At 35.1% G+C, this 27,818-nt stretch overlaps 1 protein-coding gene across 29 annotated transcripts in view; it reads left to right on the forward strand.

Moving 5' to 3' along the window:
• Window positions 1–27,818, forward strand: part of LOC139774349 (uncharacterized) — a 165,651-nt gene that overhangs the window by 81,871 nt on the left and 55,962 nt on the right. For 2 of the 29 annotated variants that reach the window (XM_071709782.1, XM_071709625.1), the window contains exons 7-8: window positions 13,425–13,536; window positions 13,919–14,266. The exons of 21 other annotated variants lie outside the window; for them this stretch is intronic. In XM_071709782.1, the coding sequence (XP_071565883.1) occupies window positions 13,425–13,536; window positions 13,919–14,138 (332 nt within the window). In that variant the 3' untranslated portion in view covers window positions 14,139–14,266. Of the gene's footprint in view, window positions 1–933; window positions 1,685–13,424; window positions 13,537–13,918; window positions 14,267–14,423; window positions 14,508–15,082; window positions 15,210–21,717; window positions 22,826–27,818 lie in introns of those variants that run through there. 6 more of the 29 variants (XM_071709807.1, XM_071709917.1, XM_071709684.1 and 3 more) reach the window with 4 other exon arrangements.

Consider the following 27,818-nt stretch of genomic DNA (forward strand, 5'->3'; position numbering starts at 1 on the left):
TCAAGTGTCCCTACTGCCACTACATGTGCAAGCGCAAGGCCGACATAAAAAAGCACATTGGGCGCAGGCATAAGAACCGTTATGTCTATGTCATCGATATTATTCAGAATGTTGTTTGTTAGGATACAAAGGAATGTGTATTATTCTTAAGTTTACAAGAGATCGCGTTTGGTAACGATGAAATTAAGGTTTATGTTTTTAAAACCTTAAATTACAATCTTAGTATACTTGCCATATTTTATGTTTAAATCTCTATTATATTCGCTGTATTGGAAACAAATAAATGTTATTATTGTAATTTTTTCATAATTGCATAAATTGCAAATGCTATCCAGCTATAAAATTAATTTTTTTTTTTTAAAGAAATATAGCTATTCTGACCTTTGCTAAAATGGGAGGAAATCTTTACGGACTATAGAGTATATTCTTGTACACATTGGAATATATATTAGAAATTTCTATCCTTTAACTACACCTATATATTTGAAAGATTAAGATTTAGTACGTTTGTTGTAGACATCAAGTAATTAAAAATTAAAGTAATTTAAATCGACCTGACTGGCAATATATATAACGTCTTTTTCGATATGAACATTGAAAAACTGTTAATTGTTATTCTATGTACTGGCGAAAGAAATTTATCATTCTAATTAAAAATTGTTATTATTGAAAACTGACAGCAAGAATTTAAAAAAAAGTGAATTTTATGTAGTATTTGTAATTGTATAGAATGTTTTTGGTTTAAATAAAATGGAGCATTTCACATGAACAAGAACGTTCAGAGTTCTAAAAAATTGCGACTGCAATTTCGAATAATAATGGCGACTTTTTGTTTTGTGGTTTAAAAAACAATTAGCGGTACGAACTTTTTTCGTATGTGTCTTGACGACCATCTCTGTAACATTTTATCGCGAACGAGTCGTTATTTTTCAGATAGCAAAGAATCGACGCCCTATCTTCGCAAGAGGATCAAGAACACCAAGAGAATGAGGAGGGGCGCCAAGTTTCTGTGTCCTAATCCGAATTGCCAGAGCGCCTACGAGTTGAAAAGCAAACTGCTTAGACATCTTTATTACTGCAACCAGAAGCCTAGGTTCAAGTGTCCCTACTGCGACTACATGTGCAAGTGCAACAAGGGCAACATAAAAAAGCACATTGAGCGCAAGCATAAGAACCGTTATGTCTATGTCATCGATATTATTCGGAATGTTGTTTGTTAGGATACAAAGGAATGTGTATTATTCTTAAGTTTACAAGAGATCGTGTTTGGTAACGATGAAATTAAGGTTTATGTTTTTAAAATCTTAAATTACAATTTTAGTATACTTGCCATATTTTATGTTTAAATTTCTATTATATTCGCTGTATTGGAAACAAATAAATGTTATTGTTGTAATTTTTTCATAATTGCATAAATTGCAAATTCTATCCAGCTATAAAATTAATGTTTTTTTTCTTTAAGAAATATAGCTATTCTGACCTTTGCTAAAATGGGAGGAAATCTTTACGGACTATAGAGTATATTCTTGTACACATTGGAATATATATATTAGAAATTTCTATCTTTTGAAAATCCACCTGTATATTCAAAAAATTAAGATTCAACACTTTTGTACAGACATCAAGTAATTAAATTTGTTATTATTGAAAACTGACAGCAAGAATTAAAGAAATGTGAAATTTATGTGATATTTGTAATTGTATGGAGCGTTTAGTTTAAGTAAAATGGAAGTATCTCACATGAGCAAGAACGTTCAGAGCCCCCAAAAATTGTAATCGCTGTTTCGAGAGTGAAGAAGAATATCAACATGGACAAGCGGATATTGCTTTAATTAATTATTTGCGATTTTCCGCCCAAATAAGAATGTTTTTTTCGTTTCGCTGTTCAAAAAATGATTAGCGGTACGAACTTTTCTTTTTCGCGCGTGTCTCGACAAGCATATCTGGAGCATTTTGTCGCCACTGAGTCGTTATTTTTCAGATAACAAAGAACCCATAATCTATCGTCGCAAGAGGACCAAGAACACCAAGAAAAAGAGGTGCGTCAAGTTTTCGTGTCCTAATCCGAATTGCCAGAGCGCTTTTGGGTTGAAATTCAACCTGCAGAAACATCTTCGCTACGAATGCGGCCAGAAGCCTAGGTTCAAGTGTCCTTACTGCGACTACATATGCAAGTGTAAGGGCAGCATAAAGAGGCACATTGGGCGCAAGCATAAGAACCGTTATGTCTATGTCATCGATATTATTCGGAATGTTGTTTGTTAGGATACAAAGGAATGTGTATTATTCTTAAGTTTACAAGAGATCGGGTTTGGTAACGATGAAATTAAGGTTTATGTTTTTAAAACCTTAAATTACAATCTTAGTATACTTGCCATATTTTATGTTTAAATTTCTATTATATTCGCTGTATTGGAAACAAATAAATGTTATTATTGTAATTTTTTTATAATTACATAAATTGCAAATGCTATCCAGCTATAAAATTAATTTTTTTTTCTTTAAGAAATATAGCTATTCTGACCTTTGCTAAAATGGGAGGAAATCTTTACGGACTATAGAGTATATTCTTGTACACATTGGAATATATATTAGAAATTTCTATCTTTTAAAACTACACCTGTATATTTGAAAGATTAAGATTTAGTACTTTTGTTGTAGACATCAAGTAATTAAAAATTGTTATTATTGAAAACTGACAGCAAGAATTTAAAAAATGTGAATTTTATGTAGTATTTGTGTAATTGTATGGAACGTTTTTGGTTTAAATAAAATGGAGCATTTCACATGAACAAGAACGTTCAGAGCCCTGAAAAAATGTGATTGCAGTTTCGAATAATAATGGCATTTTTTTTCGTTTTGCGGTTTAAAAAACGATTAGCGGTATGAACTTTTTTCTTATGTCTTGACGACTATTTCTGGAACATTTTATCGCAAACGAGTCATTATTTTTCAGGTAACAAAGAACCGACGACCTATCTTCACAAGAAGACCAAGAACATCAAGAAAATGAGGTGCGTCAAGTTTTCGTGTCCTAATTTGAATTGCCGGAGCGGTTTTGGCCTGAAAAACAACTTGTATAGACATCTTCGTTACGAATGCGGCCAGAAGCCCAGGTTCAAGTGTCCTTATTGCGACTACGCATGCAAGTTCAAGTTCGACATAAAAAGGCACATTCAAGCCAAGCATAAGAACCGCTATATCTATGTCATCGATATTGTTCGGAATGTTGTTTGTTAGGATACAAAGGAATGTGTTATTTGTTAAGTTAACAAGTTTTTGATACCAATAAAGTAAAAGTATGTTTTATTACAACCTCAAATTACAATCTTAGAATATTTGCCATATTTTATGTTCAAATTTCTATTGTATTCGCTGTATTTAAAACAATCGAAAGTTATTATTGTATTTTTTTTATAATGACAAAGGTTTTAAATGCTGTCCAGCTATAAAGTTGATTTTCTTCTTTAAAAAATATAGCTATTTTGACCTTTGCTAAAATGCAAAGAAATCTTTATTGACGATAGCGTATATTCTTGTACACATTGGAATATATCTATCGGAAGTTCTTATCTTTAGAAAATATACCTATATATATATATATTTAAAAAATTAAGATTAATTAAATAAAATTCAACACTTTTGTAATAGACATCAAATAATTAAAAATTGTTACTATTGAAAACTGACAATGATAACTAAAGAGAAAGTGTGAAATTTATGTGATATTTGTAATTGTATGGAACGTTTTTGGTTTAAATAAAATGGAGCATTTTACATGAACAAGAAGGTTCAGAGTTCTCAAAAATTGCGACTGCAGTTTCGAATAATAATGGCGTCTTTTTGTTTTATGGTTTAAAAAACGATTAGCGGCACACGAACTCTGTCTTTTCACACGCGTCTCGATGAGCATCTCTGGAGTATTTTATCGCAAACGTCGTTATTTTTCAGATAACAAAGAATCGACGCCCTATTTTCGCAAGAGGATCAAGAACACCAAGAGAATGAGGAGGGGCGCCAAGTTTCCGTGTCCTAATCCTAATTGCCAGAGAGCCTACGGGTTGAAAAGCAAACTGCTTAGTCATCTTTATTACTGCACCCAGAAGCCTAGGTACGAGTGTCCCTACTGCGACTACATAAGCAAGTGTAGGGCCAACGTAAAGAGGCACATTCAGGGCAAACATAACAACCGCAATGTCTATGTAATCGATATTGTTCGGAATGTTGTTTGTTAGGATACAAAGAAATGTACTATTCCTTAAGTATTCCTTAAAATCTTAATGTACTTGCCAAAAGTTATGTTTAAATATCTATTATATCCACTGTATTGAAGACAAATGATAGTTATTACTGTAATATTTTTATAACTGTAAAAGTTGCAAATACTATCAAGTTATAAAATTGATTTTTTTCTTTAAAAAATATAGTTATTTTGACCTTTGCTAAAATGCAAAGAAATCTTTTTTGTCGATAGCGTATATTCTTGTACACATTGGAATATATCTATCGGAAGTTCTTATCTTTAGGAAATATACCTATATATATATATATATATATATATATATATATATATATATATTAAAAAATTAAGATTAATTAAATAAGATTCAACATTTTTGTAATAGACATCAAATAATTAAAAATTGTTACTATTGAAAACTGACAATAATAATTAAAGAGAAAGTGTGAAATTTATGTGATTTTTGTAATTGTATGGAACGTTTTTGGTTTAAATAAAATGGAGCATTTTACATGAACAAGAAGGTTCAGAGTTCTCAAAAATTGCGACTGCAGTTTCGAATAATAATGGCGTCTTTTTGTTTTGTGGTTTAAAAAACGATTAGCGGCACACGAACTCTGTCTTTTCACACGCGTCTCGATGAGCATCTCTGGAGCATTTTATTGCGAACGTCGTTATTTTTCAGATAACAAAGAATCGACGCTCTATTTTCGCAAGAGGATCAAGAACATCAAGAGAATGAGGAGGTGCGCAAAGTTTCCGTGTCCTAATCCGAATTGCGAGAGAGCCTACGGGTTGAAAAGCCAACTGCTTAGTCATCTTTATTACTGCAATCAGAAGCCTAGGTTCAAGTGTCCCTACTGCGAGTACATATGCAAGCGCAACAAGGGCAACATAAAAAAGCACATTGAGCGCAAGCATAAGAACCGTTATGTCTATGTCATCGACATTGAGCGGAATGTTGTTTGTTAAGATACAAGGGAATAGAAATAAGGGAATAGGGTTAAGAAACAAGGTGTTATTTGTTAAGTTAACAAGAGATCGTTTTTGGTAACAATAAAGTTAAAGTATATTTTTTTACTTTAAATTACAATCTTAGTACACTTGCCATATTTTATGTTCAAATTTCTATTGTATTCGCTGTATTTAAAACAATCGAAAGTTATTATTGTATTTTTTCTATAATGACAAAGGTTTTAAATGCTGTCCAGCTATAAAGTTGATTTTCTTCTTTAAAAAATATAGCTATTTTGACCTTTGCTAAAATGCAAAGAAATCTTTATTGACGATAGCGTATATTCTTGTACACATTGGAATATCTATTGGAAGTTCTTATCTTTAGAAAATATACCTATATATATATATATATATATATATATATTTAAAAAATTAAGATTTAACACTTTTGTAATAGACATCAAATAATTAAAAATTGTTACTATTGAAAACTGACAATGAGAATTAAAGAGAAAGTGTGAAATTTATGTGATATTTGTAATTGTATGGAACGTTTTTGGTTTAAATAAAATGGAGCATTTTACATGAACAAGAAGGTTCAGAGTTCTCAAAAATTGCGACTGCAGTTTCGAATAATAATGGCGTCTTTTCGTTTTGTGGTTTAAAAAACAATTAGCGGTACGAACTTTTTTCGTATGTGTCTTGACGACCATCTCTGTAACATTTTATCGCAAATGAGTCGTTATTTTTCAGATAGCAAAGAATGGACGCCCTGTCTTCGCAAGAGGATCAAGAACACCAAGAGAATGAGGAGGCGCGCCAAGTATCCGTGTCCTAATCCGAATTGCCAGAAAGCCTACAGGTTGAAAAGCCAACTGCGTTGTCATATTTATTACTGCAACCAGAAGCCTAATTTCAAGTGTCCCTACTGCGACTACATGTGCAAGTCGAATACCTACGTAAAGAAACACATTCGGTGCAAGCATAAGAATCGCTATGTCTATGTCATCGATGTTGAGCGGAATGTTGTTTGTTAGGATACAAGGAAATGTGTTATTTGTTAAGTTAACAAGAGATCGTTTTTGGTAACAATAAAGTTAAAGTATATTTTTTTAAAACTTTAAATTACAGTCTGAGTACACTTGCCATATTTTATGTTCAAATTTCTATTGTATTCGCTGTATTTAAAACAAATAAAAGTGATAATTTTGTCATAATGACAAAAAGTCCAAATGCTATTTTGCTATAAAATTGATTTTCTTCTTTAAAAAATATAGCTATTCTGACCTTTCCTAAAATGCAAAGAAATCTTTATTGACGATAACGTATATTCTTGTACACATTGGAATATATGTATTGGAAGTTCCTATCTTTAGAAAATATACCTATATATATATTTAAAAAATTAAGATTCAACACTTTTGTTATAGACATCAAATAATTAAAAATTGTTACTATTGAAAACTGACAATGAGGATTAAAGAATAAGTGTGAAATTTATGTGATATTTGTAACTGAATAGTACGTTTTTAGTTTAAATAATATGAGCACCTTACATGAACAAGAACCCTCAAAAATTGCGATTGCAATTTCGAATAGTAATGGCGTTTTCTTCGTTCCGATGTTTAAGAAACGATTAGCAGCACGAACTCTGTCTTTTGGCACGCGTTTCGACGAGCATCTCTGGAGCATTTTATCGCGAACGAGTCGTTATTTTTCAGATAACAAAGAATCGACGCCCTATCTTCGCAAGAGGACCAAGAACACTAAGAGAATGAGGTGTGCCAAGTTTCTGTGTCCTAATCCGAATTGCCAGAGCACCTTCGGGTTGAAAAGCAACCTGCAGGCCCACATTCGTAACTACTGCGGCCAGAAGCCCAGGTTCAAGTGTCCCTACTGCGACTACATATGCAAGTTGAAGGCCGACATAAAGAAACACATTCAATCCAGGCATCAGAACTGCTATGTCTATGTCATCGATATTGAGCGGAATGTTATTTGTTAAGTTAACAAGAGATCGTTTTTGGTAACTATAATGTTAAAGTATATTTTTTTACAACCTTAAATTACAATCTTGTCATATTTTATGTTCAAATTTCTATTGTATTCGCTGTATTTAAAACAAATAAAAGTGATAATTTTGTCATAATGACAAAAAGTCCAAATGCTATCTTGCTATAAAATTGATTTTCTTATTTGAAAAATATAGCTATTCTGACCTTTGCTAAAATGCAAAGAAATCTTTATTGACGATAGCGTATATTCTTGTACACATTGGAATATATGTATTGGAGAAGTTCCTATCTTTAAAAAATATACCTTTTATGTATATTATTTTATATATATTTAAAAAATTAAGATTCAACACTTTTGTTATAGACATCAAATAATTAAAAATTGTTACTATTGAAAACTGACAATGAGAATTAAAGAGGAAGTGTGAAATTTATGTGATATTTGTAATTGTATAGAACATTTAGTTTAAATAAAATGGAGCATTTTACATGAACAAGAACGTTCAGAGTTCTCAAAAATTGTGACTGCAGTTTCGAATAATAATGGCGTCTTTTCGTTTTGTGGTTTAAAAGACGGTTAGCGGTACGAACTTTTTTTGTATGTGTCTTGATGACCATCTTTGGAACATTTTATCGCGAATGAGTCGTTATTTTTCAGATAACAAAGAATCGACGCCCTATCTTCGCAAGAGAACCAAGAAGACCAAGAGAATGAGGTGCGCCAAGTTTCCGTGTCCTAATTCGAACTGCCGGAGCGTCTTCGCGTGGAAAAAGAACATGCAGAGCCACCTTCGCTACCAATGCGGCAAGAAGCCCAAGTTCAGGTGTCCCTACTGCGAGTACATATGCAAGTGCAAGACCAGCATAAAGAGGCACATTCGAGCCAAGCATAAGAATCGCTATGTCTATGTCATCGATGTTGAGCGGAATGTTGTTTGTTAGGATACAAGGGAATGTGTTATTTGTTAAGTTAACAAGATATCGTTTTTGGTAACAATAAAGTTAAAGTATGTTTTTTTAAAACTTTAAATTACAGTCTGAGTACACTTGCCATATTTTATGTTCAAATTTTTTCTATTGTATTCGCTGTATTTAAAACAAATGAAAGTGATTATTGTAATTTTTTCATAATGAAAAAAATTCCGAATTTTATCTTGCTATAAATTTGATTTTTTTCTTTAAAAATTATAGTTATTCTGACTTTTGGTAAAATGCAAAGAAATCTTTATTGACGATATTCTTGCACACATTGGAATATATGTATTGGAAGTTCCTATCTTTAGAAAATATACTTTTATATATTAAAAAAATTAAGGTTCAACACTTTTGTTACAGACATCAATAATTAAAAATTGTTACTATTGGAAACTGACAATGAGAATTAAAGAAAAAGTGTGAAATTTATGTGATATTTGTAACTGTATGGAATGTTTTTAATTTAAATAATATGAGCACCTCACGTGAACAAGAACCCTCAAAAATTGCGATTGCAATTTCGAATAGTAATGGCGTTTTCTTCGTTCCGATGTTTAAGAAACGATTAGCAGCACGAACTCTGTCTTTTCGCACGCGTCTCGACAAGCATCTCTGGAGCATTTTATCGCGAACGAGTCGTTATTTTTCAGATAACAAAGAACCTGCGCCCTATCTTCGCAAGAGGACCAAGAACACCAAGAGAATGAGATGCATCAAGTTTGCGTGTCCTAATCCAAATTGCCCGAGCGTCTTCGCGTGGAAAAAGAACCTGCAGAGCCACCTTCGCTACCAATGCGGCCAGAAGCCCAGGTTCAAGTGTCCCTACTGCGTCTACATATGCAAGGTCAAGGCCGACATACGGAAACATATTCGAATCAAGCATCCGAACCACGATGTCTATGTAATTGATGTTTTTCAGCAGTATAATTTCCAGTGAATTTCCTGCGATTTCATGAAATATTATAAAGACAATACGGGTTGTTTAGCAACGTAAATATTTGTACAAATTGTGGTCGGATGTAAAGAGTTCAGTTGCATATTGAGCGGAATATTATTTGTTAGAAGACAAAGTTTTATTAAGTTCACAGAAAAATTAAAATCTTATTGTGTACTAGCCATATTTATATTTAAATTTCTCTTACATCCGCTGTATTTAAGACAAATAAGAGGTATTACTGTAAACATCAATTAAAGATTGCTATTCAATAAATTTTTAATGTTATTAAGAACATGGTTTATATGAAACATTATTAATTTTACGGCGATTTACATGCATCACATCATGTTTTTCTTTCAGGATCTCAGGTTTTTATCATTACATTAGTTAAATATAAATTAAGTTATTATTTGCAAATAGTATTTAATATCGAGACAAAATAACAAGCAAAATTTAATAATTATTTCCTCATTTATTATTTATTTTTTAATATTTAGCCGCGTTTTTCAATATCTCTATTTCCCGTTTCGTAGTAAATGAACATTGAATATTTATTTATTGACATATGAAAAGAGAAAATAGGCATACAAACGTCAACATTTTTATTATGCTCTTCGTCTGTATTCCTGTATTTCCGTATTTAAAATGCGTGACAATAAAAATTCCGTTTGTTATCTTAGAATTGGTAGATAGATAAATACTATTAATTTTTTAATTTTTACCTTACGTGTATTTTTGTAAGTTTAAATGTGAAGTTTATACAAAATCATGGAATAATTATAGTTTTACATCAAGTGTCATGCAGTAATTTTATCTGTGTATATGTGTATTCATATATAATATCCATATTTTCTGTAATTTTATCTGAATTGATTAAGCAAAATAACGACAAATCTTTTTCTTAATATTGTTAATACATGTTCTTGTATATGCTTAATTCAGTGTATATATTCATTCTTACATTAGATGTAATGGCGTCTAAATTCATAAATATTTGTAGGTACATAGGAATAAAGCAACAATTGCGGGGGAGAAACGTATTCTTATCAGATTGATAATATTTTTAGACGGTCTATTTAACGGAAAAGAAGAAAATTGTATGTACAAATTAATTAATTTAATATTTTACAATAATTTAAATTTAATTTACAGTCTGCTATATATAAAATCAAAATTTTTACATTACATTTCTTAAATAAACAAAGATAAAATAGTATTTGGTTTTGATATTATACTACAGGATATTACGTGCTTTTTAACGCAATTTGTTTTAGGAAATTATAATCTGAGTCAAGATATCGTAATTTAAACGTACGACGATTTGCACTAACGGACGATAATGAATTTTTGGGACAAAATTAAATTTTTTAAAAAATTAAACGGAGATATCTCGTAAACTACTAATCGAAGATAAAAGATTTTACGCTCATTAAATGCGTTGTAATTTCAGCTTTCGAACGAGTCCAAAAACAGCCCGCTACGATTTTTTCTTCGCGAAGATATAGACGATTATATCGATCTATGATTTTGATTTAGATCCGGAGCCGAAGCGCTCGCGCGCGCATACGAGGCCACTCACTTCTTGTTTATGGCGGAGCACGTGGCTGCTACGATCAGCTGATAGTAGCGCAGAATGGGACATGGCACATAGAAAAACTTAAGCAGTAAGACTTAAGCAGTAACCAAATGGACCAATGACAGTCAAGAATTCTCAAATACTGACAAATTCTCAAATTGGTCAAGTTGCGTACTGCTTAAATCTTACTGCTTAAGTTCTTTTATGTGCCATGGCCCTAGCACGTGGTACACGTATGCGCGCACACAGATGCATGGCACACACGCGCGCCGGATTTTCGAAACGCTATAACTCGACGAAAAATTGACTTTATAGTGACATACGACAAAAACGAGTCTTCTTCGTTTGACGTTCCGTAGATGTCTATATGCAATTTGTTCTTATCATAACACGTATGTATGTGTAATGTGTATAATGATTATTGCACTAAAATTTCAAAAATCTGATTTTTCCAATCTTTATCTCATGTGGGATGTTAAAAATATCGCATGGATTAATATGATGTTTTTGTGGAAATATATTAAAATTCTCACCCCTTTGTCCTCCATCCTTGAGCAATCTTGACATACCTCGAGTTTATGTGCCTCTTTGTCTTCTCTTTGATGGAAAATATCATATATTTTCCATCAGACGAAAGTTTTCCGATATAAAAACTTGTATCATTACATTAAGACTATTGCGCTGCGACTTTACGCTTTCACCCTGACAAATCGGACAAGTCGGTATTGGTATTGGTGTTGTTTGTGTGTTTCAGAATTCCATCCGTGGTATTCTTATTGTCCCTGGAACGTAAGACCGTATCAGTGTTTGAACTGTCCCAACAATTACGCGAAGAAGTGTCACCTGAAGCGGCACGTGATAAGCGCCTGCAACGGCAAGAAGCCGCGTTACAAATGCCCTTACTGCATGTACATATCGCGATACCCTTCGGACACTTACAAGCACGTGAAACGCCTGCACGAGAATCAGTCAGTTTTCACCATCGACATCTCGCGCACGAGCGACTACTATTCCAAGGATAACCTGACGCAGAGTAACGTGATCTTGACGAGCTCGCAGCCCAAATTGAACGAATGGTCGCAGAATATCCCACCGTTACCGGGAAGTTCACATCATCGCTAGGAAATCTTTCTGTTTAACTTTTAAAGGACGGGCAGGTTTTTTTATGACTTTTTATAATTTTTATTTATAACTTTCATATATGCGTTAAAGTGTTATACTGTGAAAAATAAGCGACCCCCGTGGAGCCTAAAAACCGGCTTTCCGTCCTCTAAAGGTTAATACAATGTTAATACAATGTTCTTTATTTTTCTTGTACAACGTATATGAAATAAAAATTGCATTTCTTTCATCAATTATTAAGTACTATTTAGGATTCTTGTTCATTTTTCCGGTAGCTATTAGGTTGAAAGAAATATTTCTGTCGAATGGTTTCTCAATTTTTCTCTGGTAGAGAATATTATTTTTCCATTGTTTGTCGCGTTACACATTTCGATACTTTTCTGTTCGCAAAGTCCTAGATGGTTTCTTCCAGATAGATCGACCAATTTTTCTTCTTTTCGTTATCGCACACGTCAGTCTACGTTACACGCTCGTATTCAGGCGAATTTTAGCATGACGTTTTAGTCGACCGACATTGCGTGTTAAATTGTAAGAATTACGAGTTTTATTATCAGAAGTGTCCGACAGACCTTTCATAGGAAATAAAACCCGAATAAACTGCGATTAGCGGCCCAGATTCAAATGTCCTTACTGCGAAATATGTTTGAAAACGGAAATCACGAATATGAACAGGCACATCAGGATGCAGAATCGTGAAATGCGCATCCTCGTAATCGACGTTGTCACGAATAAGAAGCATTACGCGCGAAATAACTGAGGCTCTGATTATTTTGATAAATTAGCCCGAAATTGTTTTGGTCGCGTTTCGAAATTACATTTAAATTAAACTGGTGAATCGCTGCGAAAGATTATATCGGCAACTACTTTATTACTTCAATCTTGATTCCTTTTTTACTTCGTTTTTTATACGGAAACTTTTATATATTATAAAAATGTACGTTATTAAATGTCTGAGATATTTTAGGTGAATTTTCTTTTAACTTTAATAAATTGTCAAATATTTTGAATTATGTTTATAGTTGATGTGCAACCTACATTTACGTAGTTTTTCTCCCATGAAAACCGCAAAGTTTATGCGAATTGAGTTTATGCATGAAGTAGACGGCGAAGTTTTGATTGCATGAAGAAGTGGAAGACACGTCGGAGGTTTCTCTCGAGGCATTGATCTTAAGGCGAGTAGTGAACTTTCTTTAGGGAAGGTCTCTGTGAGAAAGATGTTTATTTATAAAAAGTTTACCGCACCCGAAGGGTGCGACTTCTTGATGCGACTTGTAAATTTATATATATAGACAATTTGTACATAAAGGTCCGAAAGATAACATCGATCGTGCAAGGATTATAAAACAGCGGCTCGCTGATATTATTCTAGCATCGAGATCAACACTTTCACTACCCATTAACCATGTTAATTTGTCTATGAGAATACGCGTTTTCGTGATAAATGCATGATAATAGCAAAATATACAATTGAGACTAATAAAGTATTATCCCATGGGTTTCTCGTGTTTTGTGATGTTCATTTTCCATCAATCAATCTCGGAACGTCAACGTAATTTGTCACATGAGTGTCTTTTCACCATGATTTCCCATTTTTGCTTTCAGATTCGTGTATGTCGACGTCAGTCTCGAATCAGGAAGTCGAATCACCACCACAACAAGAACAAAATCAGGAAGAGTCATCATGGAATATAGTTTACACGGACGATGATGGGAGGTGAGATAGAAAGTATTGATATACTGATTTATTTATGTATCATGTATGTGAAATCGTTAAGTATTACTAGGATCATTTTTTTTAAATTATGCTATTTTTCTTTTTTATTTATTATATTTATTCTTGATAATTTTTTAATTTTTTTATATAATCATGATGATATACTGCAACTATTTCTCACAAACTGCAAGAGGCATAGTTAAATTTTGGTTAAATACGATTATACGAAATATAATTTGATTAAATTTGTCTTGTCAGGGTAATTTTTTGTGTAATCTACATCCATTTAATAAAATAAAATATTAATTTGTTAATAAATTATTAATAAATTTTTGTTTTTTAATTTCTTATTAATAACATAGGGAAATGAATTTGTTGTTAGGCACTCGTGCCCGAAGTGTCATAAGAGCTATCGGCGCATGCATCACATGTTGCGACATTTGAAATTCGATTGCGGATGCTTGCCGCGATTTCAGTGTCCCTACTGTAACATGAAGAGCAAGTGGTCCAACAATGTCTACAAACATGTACGCGTCAAGCATCGCGGATCGAAAGTTGGAATTGTTAAACTTTCTTATATTCAAGACCAAGGTGTGATATAGTGCATTAATCTATTACTAAATGTCGAGTAATTTCTACTCTGAGTGAAAATATTGACGTAACATTTATTTTTAATAATTAATAAATAGTATTAAACAACGAATTAAATAAAGAGGTTTATCGAATATAATCATCCTGATTTTTATCCTTTATATCTAGTTTTATTCTTAACAGATCGTAGAAGTTATCTTCAACTTAGGAATCCTCTGTACGCGAAGTTCGAAAGCATCAATTAACGAATCTAGACCGACTGTGGTTTATTTTATTAATATCTATTTTTTTTGCAGGACAATAAGATATCCTTAGATCGTGGATCACTTGGACAATAATTCGCGGAAACGACCGCATCTCGTACTGTGAGTTTTGAAGTAGCTAGACGCACGATTACCTTTCGGACTAACACTCTATCTTCGCAGACACATTTCATCTGGTTCTCATCATTCGACATTTAATCGATAGATTAGATTACCGCGCAGTCCGTTCGTGCACAGCTTGTTGTTGAGGATATCTTTAACTGCTTTATTTGTTCGTTTCTTACTAAACAATGCGAGTTTCATTCTATCCTCATGTACGTGAGGATGGAAGTAAGGTACTTAAAATAATTGCCTTCGGGAGTATTCTCTTCATTGAGTTGATTTAAAAATAGTTTATCGTATCTAGTTGAACCAATCTTTCAAGTAATTGCCGGCATATACACATAAAGTAGTTCGCAATTCTGTTCGAATCTTTCTCGAAGCTTCACGAGAGTCGTTTTCTCACGCGAGTGTGCTGCGTGTTGTTGCTTCGGAGTGTTTGAGAGATAGAACGAGAAAAAGAAAGAGAATACGTGGGTCGTGAACTTACTCGCAAGATTCATCACCCCCCCCCCCTCCCGGCGACCTCGAAGAGGTCCCGGACACGCGCCGGATCCAACTGAGCTAACCGCGTGCTTCCGTGTCTTTTTCAGCGTTTCTACAAATGTTACCGTGGCCCGAGGGGATCGGTCTGGGCAGCAGGGGCACGAGGAAGATGAGGATCCGCTTCCAATGTCCGCGCTGTCGCAAGAGCTACTCCACGAAGAGCGCCGTCACGGCCCACTACAAGTACGACTGCGGCAAGCCGCCGCGCTTCGAGTGCCCCTACTGCGGCATGCTTAGCAAAAAGAAGTTCAATGTGCAGGACCACATCAGGCACAAGCACCCGTCCAAGTTGGTCGTCTGCAACACGCTCTTCTAGGACAAGCCGCGCGGCCGCGCACGGCACGCGCGATTAACGGCACCCCGTGCGAGCGTCGATTTAACGCGCGATCCGCCACGCGTGCCCACGCGTTTGCGTTCTCTCCACCCGACAGTAGTCGAGAGACAAGTCGGTGACAAATATCCATTCGACTGGAGCCTTATTCGTTAATAAGTTATCGATAGAACATCGTCTTTTTGTACCTGTTAGCGATTATTAAATGTTACTTTCGTTCGTTACGTTGTATATTTGGAATGTAGCGCGCGTTGCAAGAAGAACACTTGTATTGGACACCAGATTTGGGAAGATTGGTCTTCACGTTCTATGTTCTTCCCTTTCCATTATTGAATCACCGTTTTTTGTTCCTTCATTCGTCTAGTTCCGCAAAGAATGTTTTAATATGAATATTGGATATGTATTGTATTACATATGAACATTTACTTAATACTTAGTTAATAGCCCAACAGTTAATTTTGGTCTCTCAATATGTTTCACTAGATATTTTTGTGCGAGCTCAACCACGACGCTTGAAAGCATAAGACAAATTTTATTAGTGAAAATAAATTTTTTGGAGAACTTGAATTGACCGCGAATTTTCAACGGCGACATAAGTAAAAGGATATTACGTTAAGTAGAAGTAGATTAACACTCTACTCGAGGTGTATCTTTTTCATCGAAAGATCTGCGACGAATCAAATGAGGATTAGTCATTGCACCTCGTTATCTGACGATGTACTTAGTCATGTATAAAACCGACCGAGCGTGTGCCTGTTTTTCAATAAAAATTTTTTTATGAAAAAAAAAAACGACATGCTCTCAAGAGTTACGTTTACGTAACTCCGACTGTTACGTTCTTTTGCGTCTTACGTCTTATTCTCCGGTTCACTTCTGCTCTCTCTCATTCTCTCTGTACCTCACTTATTTACTTCCCGCGAATATTCCTTCTGCATGGAATCTTGGTGCGTTCATCCTCGAGCGGGATGTTCCCGAGACGGGTCCCGAACGAACGACGATGTTGACCGTGGCACGATCTTTTGTAGGTGGCAGGCCCGTGGAGCTTCATGTCATGCGCCGGAAGAAGTACGCACGTAGTAAGAAACGGGACATACAATACAATTTGGACACCGGCAAGTTCCACTGTCCCAATTGCAACAACGGTTACGGCAGACGGGACACCATGCTCGGTCATTACAGGTACGAGTGCGGCAAAGCGCCGAGGTATAAGTGCCCGTACTGCAATCTCTGCAGCAAGAAGACCTCGAACATTTATCAGCACGTGAGGTGTATGCATCCGAAGGAGCCGGTGTCCCTCGTCAAGCTTTACTGAGCTCGCGCGACGTCATCGCCACGACGAATCGCGAACCAGCGCGGCAGCGTGGAAGAAACGAAGGGATTGTACTTTCGGAATCTACTCGCCGAACTGGATAAAGGGAATTTTTGTTTTTTAAATCGCATTCTTGCCATTTACATTTGTACAAACGTATTTATGACTTAAACGTGGAAGTTTCGTTTCCGACAAATTAATTCACGACAAATCAGCGTGAATTGAAAGAAGTGTGCATTACGTGTATTAGGAGTATGTTAAAGAATAATTTCGAAAAGATTTGCTGACGCGCAAAACGTTAAAGAGACTGTTGCAAAATTGATCGAACATTCGATTTGTGATTGGTTCTACTTAAGTATTTTCGCCAGTATTATATTTTATACGCGTCTTTACTAAATTATTGCTAATTTACGTGTAATGGGTTGCTCCGATATTCATTTGTATTCGGGGACTGAAACCTGCAAGTTTTCTTCGAAGCAATTCAAGACTGTATTGTACATAGTGTTCTCAAATGTAAAAAGAAATAAACACGAAGAAAAATCCAATTCCTTCCATTATTCAGACAATATAATCTCTTACAATATTGCTATGGCGTATTGCAGCAACAGATTTTTTTCACGAAATATTTAAACGTGTTTCTTCTGTCATATCGCTACTGTGATGGACTTGAGGTAAATCTCGCGTAAAAACTGCACCAAAATGAATCCGAAAATCAACTGCTGATAATCGATTACAGATGTGTCTTGTTACAGACTCCTTTCTAGATAAATTTGCAGCTACAGAGTTCGCAAGATCTTTAATCATGAATATGAAGAAATTAGCAGCGTCGTAAATATGTTCGCTACATCTATCGTGTAGTAATTAAAATAATACGTTAGGCACATAATCTATGACGTGATAATTATAAGCTTAAAATATCCTGGTTGCTACAGAATTCTCGAAAAGCGTGGATTAACCGGTCGAGAGGATGCAGCCTACCGCTGCGTTGGACAACAAGATTATTGCGATTCGATCACGGTTCGTGTTTGTGTTACAGTTACACAATTCGCGTTTAAATAGTTCACGAACGTCCTCTTTTTTTTTTTACGAAGGAGACTCTGTTGGTTTCCTTGTTTCATGCGTATAACCGTTTTGCGGTCGTAGTCGCGTGCCAACAGTTATCACTGCGAATAATCATTAACGCGAGATGACATCGGTTTCAGAATCGTGGGGCGACGGGCTGAGGAACGAGGCGGAGCGATCTCAGACGGTGCCGCGACGATCGTATCAGCAACGACTGCAGCAGCATCTACGCAAGACGATGGAGAACGCGGTCGGCTCGCACGGCCGGCGGTATCACTGTCCGAAATGCGAGAAGTCCTTCTCGCAGAGCTACTCGATGTACCGGCATTACAGATACGAGTGCGACTCACTGCCGCGTTATCAGTGCCCGTATTGTGGCCACGTCAGCAAGTGGTCCCACTCGATCTACAATCATATCAGGAAGATCCACCCGGGACAGAAGGTCACGCTGAACAAGCTCTACTAGTCCACGGCGTGGAAGAACGCTGTACGATATACCATAATAAGACACACACACACACCAGTACACGCGATCGTCAATAAACTCAAAATCGTTTCACTTGCGTGTTTCTTGAGGGCAGTGAATGTTCCTGTTTAAACGGCGTTTGCTCGATGTGTGTTATTCTCTCGAAGGTTGATCGGCCGTCCGTATCTGTAGATCGAGACGGAGAGCTCGGAGGAACAATTTAACCGTGAATTACACCGACAACTATCGTTAATAATACTTGTCCTGTATGACTGTCCTATCCAATATTGCGAAAATAAAATTGAAGTGTTTTATGATTTTAAATGTAACGAGCCTAATTCTACGCTTTGATGCCGAAGAAGCTCGGCCGATGTACACGCATTATGCAGGCTTAGGTTCTCGAGCAGATGAAATCGAGGCAACCTTCTTCGATCGCTCCCGAGGAGGAGGAGGCATCCCGAAATTCCTGCGCGTTTCCCGTCCTCTCTTCGCTGCTTCTCGAAATTCTCCCGCTATTAAGAGAATACAAGGTTGCGTGGTCGGCCGCTCTAATGCAGAACCCCGTCTCTATTTGTGCTTGCAGACTTCAGGCCGATCGTCCTGCAGAAGTATCACGGCGTTGTGCGGAATACCCGTCACACGTTCAGACTTCAACCCTCCGTGAACCGGCGCGGCTTCCCCTGTCCCAGGTGTGCCCGTGTCTTCCGCACTTCCGGCGGCATGAGCCGGCACTACCGGCTCGAGTGCGTCGACATGCCGCGCTTCAAGTGTCCGCACTGCGAAATGCGTAGCAAGTACACCCAGGCTGTGTACAGGCACATCCGGGCGAAGCACCGCAACATGGAGCTGCGATTCGTCAAGCTGTATTAGACGCGATTTCTGAGACTGATGTAGTTTAATTTATATATACGTACACCAGAGTTAAATCTATCCCTCTCAGAAACAAGATACCCTCCCTCCCTTCCCCCTCTCTTCCTCTCTTAGGACGTTTCAAAGAGGAAATTTATACCGCAGATACAAACACGGTTTAATTGATCGCATGAGATTAATACATTGTTTTAAGTATAAATCTCATAATGATGATGACTGATTTTGCGCTAAATTTTATGAGGATATAATACAATAATTCTGATACTTTTAATAAATATTGACTATCTAGCTAATAGGTAGATTTTTGTGAAATAAGAAATTAATTTTATATTTGGCAAATTAGTTATGATTGACGTGATTACTTATTTTTGTTCCGATAATATAGATAATCATCTTCGCTGAAGAAAGCATTCAAACGATAAAAACTATAGTTATGCCCAAATGACAAGTTTCTGTGATAAAGCCGTGAAAGTTTTAACGTTGCGTTACAGAATGCAATTACTATATCTAATTTATGTTAATTATATGCACAGACGAAAGTAATCGTTATTAGAAATTGGCGCAGATTAGTCGATCGGCGCGATTCGAGTTTTAAAAATACTTTATACGCGTGTGAAAGATGCGAATATTTATAATATATCGAAGAATTTCTATGTGTTTCGCCTATGAGGAAGTATATAGTCATTTTTATTCTCTCACGTGGTTTCTCATGTACATACATATGTAGTTTCCTAACCACGTTGGAAATAAGCATAATGATCTTCAAGCGTTATTCCTTAACTGATAATGTGGAAAATATTGACACATGGTGAGATAATGAGAGATTTCCCAGATCTTCTTCTTCTCTTCGATATTTTTTCGAAATTTTTTTTGACGAGACAGAAATATCAAATTACTTTTTTAATTATCTCTGTTGATTGTTTAAGGTGTAGAAACGCAGAAATAGGAAAAAGATTTACTTCTCGTACAAATAATAGGTAAAAAGCAAAGTTTGAAATCTGCGAAATCTCATGTATTTCATTAAGAATCAAATTCGTATATTAGAAACAAAACGGTCATAAATAAGTTTTGTATAATTATATAATATATATATGTATATATATATATATATATATATATATACACACACTTGAAATCTGTTTGAAATGCACAAGATATTTTATGCATTGTTGTTTTTACGAAGTTACAATTTTCAGTCAATTGCGAACAGTATCGTTACCATCAGTAATTTATTTCCTAATTTCTCTATTATATATATATATAGGCGAGAACTACTTCTTACTTAAATTATTAAAAATATTTTCTCAAATTATTTAAGATGTCTATCGAAAGATTAAGAGTAAAATATAATTATCTTGTTTCTCATTTTTATTATATTTTTTGAAAGGAATTATATTTTTTTTGAAAATTAATGTAAAAAATATATATGTGCGTTATTTTGAAGTCATATTAGATCATGGGAAATAAATTATATTCATTTTTTACGGATATGTGATATTGATATTCTATATTGATATTCTTTATACATTAATAATATAATTCTTGTCTTTCTTAATACTTAAGTATTGTGTGTTGCGTTCCATCTGATGTATCCAACGTGTGAAAATTATCATCAAATAAGCGATAAGAAAAACAAAAAAATGGTGTTTTTAAATGTTTCTTAATTCCTATATTTTATTCTTTATTAGCATCTTTATTTTTATTTTTGACATTTATTAAAGATTTGTACTACCTACGTGTCGGTGTACTTATTGATATTTATTTTGTTAGAAGTAATAGGAAATTCGCGCATCTTTTACTTTATATTTGTGAATAAAAGATTATACTTTTAACATATAATTTGTAATGCGCAATTGATCGTAATAATTCATATTAAATCGATTGAATACTTTTACCTTGAATTATTTGAAATAGGAGAATGAACGATCCCAAAGATAAATTTAAAAGTTAATTCGAAGATTTGTAACCAGCATGCGTTAATAATGCTTTATATCAATGTCTTAATATAAATGTAAAAAAATATATATATGTATGTATTTAAACATATTTGATAAATAATGAGTTATTAGTAAAATGATATAACGACAAGAAGTATCTTGTCAACTTATTTCCTTGAGTATTATTCATAAGTACTATATTACAAAGCATGACGTATTTTATGTTGTATTTTTATGGCTAACTCATCATCCAATTACCGAATGCATTTTTTCACCCAATTAAATAGGTTGAACCGATTTAAATGGATTATTGTCACAGGACGACAGTACGAGATGCGAGAAAGATAATTCGCTCATTTGGTGATATGACGAATTTAAGTTTCTTTTTCTTCAATTTGCAGACTGTATTTTAATCATCATCAACCTCGAAGAAGAATGATATCATTCTTCAGAGTATGCCGACGATGTTCGCGCGTTCGAATGTAGATTTGCTTTTTATGTTTTCGCTTGATATCACGTAAGTTGCGTATGTTCCCTTATAACGGTGATAAGTATATCTTCCAGGTCAGCGGCCGGGGCCAAGTCCGGCCTGAATCACGTGTGTGTGTATTATTGAAATGTCGGGACGTTGATTTATGAGAGCGCGCTGTGTAAGCTCGAACGAGAATGCTTGCTTAATTCTTCTGATCTTATAACAATTCTTCCAGGTAGAACCATGCCCTACAGCGATAGCTGGTCCAGCTTTCCCCATTGCGCCCCTCCGGCCGTGCCTCACAGTTTCTCGCCGAAGGACTCTGTAATGCGACACCAACGATTCCGCGGCGATCATCGTGAGAAACGCTACTTCCGATGCATCTACTGCGAGTACCAGTCCAAGTACAGCTCGAACGTTTACAAGCATATGCGAAGGATTCACAAGCATATGCCTTTCTTCAAGCCAGATCGATTGCAGTAGAGAGATGCGAAATATTATTGTCAATAATTTTTCTTTTGAAAATTTGTGAATTATTACTTTTATCAACATCAGAATGTCAGTAATGAATTTACTTCGTATGCATAGTGTTTTGTAGAACATTTGTAGAAGGATGATGTTTTGATGAGAGTTCACGTTGAAGACGTAAAATATTTAACGATTGACTTGAAGGAGTTTTTAATGAATTTCCATAATCGACAAATTAAATATACGACACTGACGAGTCTATCGAAATTAGACTATTTCGCTGACTAGTCGAGTTAAACTATTTCGCTAACTAGTCCAACTAGTTGACTTAATAATTAACCAACAGCAGTTAATTTAAGAATTACGTCATCTATTTAAATTAATTTTAATAACACGCGTGCTGTTTCCTTGTAATATATATTTATCCGTTCGTACTTTTATTGATTCTATGTATATTTGAAGATTTTGTATCATGTTTTATTTTAATATGCTTAGGATTTTTATTTTTAAAGAAATAAAAAGGTTTATTTAAATTTATTTTTAAGGATATAAGATCTAGAGGACCTCTTTTGAAGTGGTATATATTTAGCGAATTTCTATCGCCTGTGCGAGTTTTCTTTTATCATTTAATCAAACAGGCCTCAAAGATGCTAAGTATTAAAAATGTTAATTATTTATTTGTGTATGTAAGTTATTTATATAATTCTTTCGATTTTCAATCTTAAAACGTTAAAGAACATAAAATGTTATAAATAATGATTAATGAATTACTAGTTACGCGTTTTTGACAAAATTTACACTATAAAATGTTGCGCTGTGGATTTGTAATTACACCTTCTTGGTCATTGAGCAATAAATGTTGTTGTTTATATTGATCGATGATAACGTAATACTATTATCCTTTCGCATTCCCTACAACAATGATCATTTCTTTTAAAAAGTATATTTTGAAGATAATTTTATGCGATTGGAAAGTATACTTTTCTTTTTCAGGTTCAATGGTTGGGTCGATCTAATTGTAAGCAAGATCAAGTCAACGAGAAAATATATTCGTTAATTAACAATTCTTTTCACTGTCAAATTTTCATCATTAACAACAAATAATAATTTTTTTTAATTAAAGAATTAAACTCAAGATTAGACGTCAATACATTTATAATTTTCTCTCTTATTAAATCTTTTTAATTATTTCTTTTATTGTTTTCCTTAATTATTTATGTTTGTAAGATTTAATCTCGAGTATGTTTCCAAATATTCGTGTTAATTAAGCATACTTCTTGTCACGTTTTTATTTTATAACATACTTTGTATAATTATGTAGTGCATTGTTTTTTTGTTTCTGTTTTTTTTTAACAACTATTAATTATATGTTAAACTCTTTAGATTAATAACATTGTTATTTAATATTTTGATTAAACACGAGAAGATTTCTACATAATTCAATAAGATAAAAGGAGTAATTTGCAGTGAATATTGACATTAGGATATATCGCCAAATACGATATCATACTGCAACATGTAAGTATATTAATAGGGAAAGGTTACAGCTTTGTTTCTTGAATCTAACAATAAAATTAGTTTCCTCTTGAGTTTTTGCGTCACTTGTGCGGAATATCGACATATTTCGCAACTTTGGACGCTTTCACTGATCTCGATCTCGATCTGTTTTCTTTTTCAGTATTCCGTAGGAGTCGCCGAATAATCGAGCATGAGGAGAGATACTTCTGTCCGCGGTGCGGTAGCTCCTTCAGCAAGAAGAGCAACATGCTGACACATTATAGGCACGAGTGCGGAAAAGAGCCGAGGTTCCAGTGTCCTTACTGCGGAAAGAAAGACAGAAAGTCCTCCAACACTTACAGGCACATCAGGATGCATCATAGAGGCAGCAACATCCAGGCGTATCGGCTATACTGAACCAAGGACTCTATAACGTGCGGACTGACGTCTCGCACGATAGATAAGTGGCGTTTTCGTCGAGACGCCGCGCCGGTCAAGCGAATTATCAGCCCTGATCTTCCCTACCACGAGATCGTCGCGATTACTCGACGGACCGGCGGGTGATGTCGCGAAGGAGTACGATACCCGAGGAATCTACAGCGAACAGTCTGCTTTCTTCATATTTCGAGATTCTTCTGGTGGATGTAGCACTCGGTCACGATAATAAGATCTCTAACACTGCGACATTGTCTCCCTTCTTCCTCAAGATCATCCCTCGTTGTACCCTATCACTTGGTGAGCCAGCGGATAATCTACTCATTCTACTTGGTCCTCGTTCTACCTCGCTACTTCGCCGCCCTCGCGCGTCTCTCCGATTGTGATGGCACAGACGCGATCCGGAGAGATCTCTTCGTTTACGTCTTTTGCTCTCATTCATCTCTCCCTTTTATCGTGTCGCCTGTTACGTTCTTTTCTGTTCTGGCCACAGTTACGTCACGCTCGTCCAGTGTTCGTGATCCGGACTAATCGTGGTTCCTCTTCTTCCTGTTCGTAGGACGATACCTGCAGCCCTACGACGCCCGTATCATGGACATCCTGAGGGTGAATTACGGTGGCAGCCAGAACGAGGTCAAGCACGAAAACGGGCCCTTCTGGCAGTCTGGGAAAATGGCGTATCACTGTCCCCGATGCAATGCCGGCTATACTTACAAGAAGACGCTAAAGACCCACATGAAGTACGACTGCGGGAAGGAGCCGAGATTCAAGTGCCCTTACTGCAGCAAAAGGGACAAGTGCTCGTCGAATATTTATAAGCACATTAGAATGCGACACAACGGAAAACCGGTGTACGTGGACAGATTAGAGTCCCCTCGTTCTTCTACCTCTTCCTTCCGTGATTCGCCGTCTGCCATCGGGCAGTCATCTTAACTTTTGTGCGGACTAAATTAAGACATTTTTGTGATACAGGTGATGCAAGTGGCTGTAAAAAAGAGAAAAGAAGAAAGGAGGAAGAGAGAGGCTTTGATTTATAATACATATTTTATATATATATTATTGTATATTTTATAATATAATATATAATTTATAATTATTATAAAATATACAAATATATATATATATATATTTTATAAGTGTACATATTTTAAGTTGATTGTTTTGTTTGCATCTTATGATATGAATTTCTATTTTTTTATGCTGTATACATAATTATTATTTTGACTTTAGATTGGCGATAAAATTTGATGACTGTACAATATACTCGATTTTTATTTTCGTTAACGTAAATATAAATTTTTTGGATCTTGCGTTTTATTGATTTTTTTTTATTGACTTTTATTGATTATTATTTTCCTGAGAAATGACAGTTTGTCCGTATTAATGATGTACATAATTATAAATAAAATATATTGTAATAAGTCTAATAGAAAAGACATATTATGTCTAAATCACAAAAAGTTACGTTAAATAATTTTTTTTTATAATTCCGAATTTATTTTTAAATTTTATTGAATTTAATGCTCGCTAAATTGTTATTCTAATTCGAAATATATACAGAGTAAAGTCATTTTTTCTCACCTACTCATTTTTATTTCCGCGCGCAAGAAGAATCTACAATGTTGATTTCGCCAGAATGCTTATAAATTCATAAGTCTGCAAGTAGACGTAAATGTGCGTTAAATTTGTAAATGTAAAAATATATTTCGGTCTTCTTTCCTCAATTGTGAGTTCCTATCATGTAAGAATTGCGAAGTCCGTGACTCAACAAAACGATTGAAGAGCACATTTTCAAAAGAGTTTAAGTTCTATACTCTCGATAATATTTTTTTAAATAATATACTTGATAACGTGTTTAGAAATTTATTTCTGCATCTGAGAAGAGAAGTGGACCGTGCTTTTGGAAACAATTGCTCCTCGATTGCATTGTAATGTGTGCCATTTGCGAAGCTATGTTTAGTCGACAATCTGTGACTCGTTTACGATGCTCGAATGTATCGTTTACCTCAATAAAATAGTAAAAAAAGACCAACTGCGGCGATCGACTCATCTAAGAAAGTACGTCTGTATCTTCATCAAGTAGTTGTGATACTGCATGATCATTCTCGCATTAATTTTTGTGCATTTTTATATAAAAATTTTTTCAAGATTACGTTTGTGTGATTCATGATTAGAAAATAATTGAAGATAGCTTTATTGTCAATCAACTTTATGTGAATTTATTTTATACAAAACACACAGATAGTTTTTGTTTCGTATTGTTCAGATTTACTTGAATTTACGTTGATTCGTAATTTTCACAAGAGTGTAACACTGAAGAAACTACATGTACATATTGCGAATAAAATTCGTATTTATTGCACGTCGCTTGATTACTCGAAGACAACGCGAATGGAAATAAAGATATATAGTCGTGCTTTATTACCCCAAGGTGCACTCACACATCAGTGTTGCGCATTTCGTAGTCATGTATGCGACTTATCGATTTTTGTTCTCCTTTTTTGCGAAACAAGATTCCAAAACGTCTCGGGGCGTGGTGAGCGATGCCGATTTTCAGTCTTCGCGCAATATTTGCGCGACAACGAGTTGTCGCGTAGATTGAGCACGGTGTAAAGATTCTGGATATGATTCAATACGCACAGGCTATCGCATTAGAATTGTATCGTTTGGCTGCGTTACGATGTCGTTCAGTCTCGAGAAACGTACTTTCGATGCGAATCGCAACAGGAAAAAAAGTGTATTAATATCCTGGCTTGCTTTCAGATATGCGACTGTCGGAGTGGCGTAACGTAAGACCGGTGACCAGCTACATCTGTCCGAAATGCAACGCGGGCTTCCGGAGGGCGTGGGACCTGATTAGGCATAAATGCGGCCAGACGCCGCGATACGCGTGTCCGTATTGCCACAAAAAGGACAATTCGTCCTCGAACGTTTACAGACACATCAGGCGGTGGCATCCGAATCATCCCGTCGGTGTGAACAAAATGTTCTGAACGGTGCCGTAGCGGAGTATCGATCATCGGCCGAAAAATATATTCCTACTGACTACTTACATGTGTGAGAATAAATTGTTCTGAATGATATTGTAGCAGGATATCCTATTATCAACTGAAAATATATTCCTACTGACTTATACTTACTTACGTGAGAATAAATTTCTCTTCAGATGTCTCGACGCGATCTTTGAATATAATTCTACGCAATGATCCCTCAAACAATTAACACGCATTTATCTGAACCCAAAGATTTTATAATTTTGCTGTGCGTACGCACAGCAATTGGGATTTCTTAATTTTTTTGCAAATATTTTAATTTTTTATCTAATAAGCACTTTTGTTTTTTATATTTCGATAATACAGTGTTATTGCAATATTAACACGATAACAAATATGTGTATATCAGGTTGGCAATCGTGGTTGCTCCAAATGTTTATATAAAAAACGATTATAATTTGAGTTTTATCTGTCTAATTTTAACATCGCATGCAATGTTGTCGCAGGCACAAAATTAGACGGTTTACTCTAATATTAAATAGGATATAAATGGGCGATAGAGCGATGACCTGTGAGTTTCATTGTGTAGTGCGGTTTGATGTGTCTCATGTCTCATATTATGTGATTGTGTGATTATAACTCAAGTTTCGAGGAGAGTCTCGTGCGAAATAAATCGTATGGCTTCATTTATGTTGTTTTCCATTCTGACTTGTCTTGTGCCGTATTAGTTTGCTGCAAGTGTAACGACCCGTAGAAACGAGAACGATCCATGTTAATCTGTTTTTATAGATGAGTAATCGCGCGTATACGTAGCGGACTTGAACTCCTTTTCGGTCACGAATTAGCGTCGATCGTTTTCGATTCCGAGCAATTGACACGTCCACTCCGTGAGAATCCTCGCAGGATACGCTCCGCTGATCCAGCCGGAGCGTGCGTTCGTTCT

The sequence above is a fragment of the Temnothorax nylanderi genome, unplaced genomic scaffold (genome assembly GCF_030848795.1).
Source record: "Temnothorax nylanderi isolate EJ_2023f unplaced genomic scaffold, tnyl_v1.0 TNYL_tig0004_pilon, whole genome shotgun sequence".
Taxonomy (NCBI): Eukaryota; Metazoa; Arthropoda; class Insecta; order Hymenoptera; family Formicidae; genus Temnothorax; species Temnothorax nylanderi.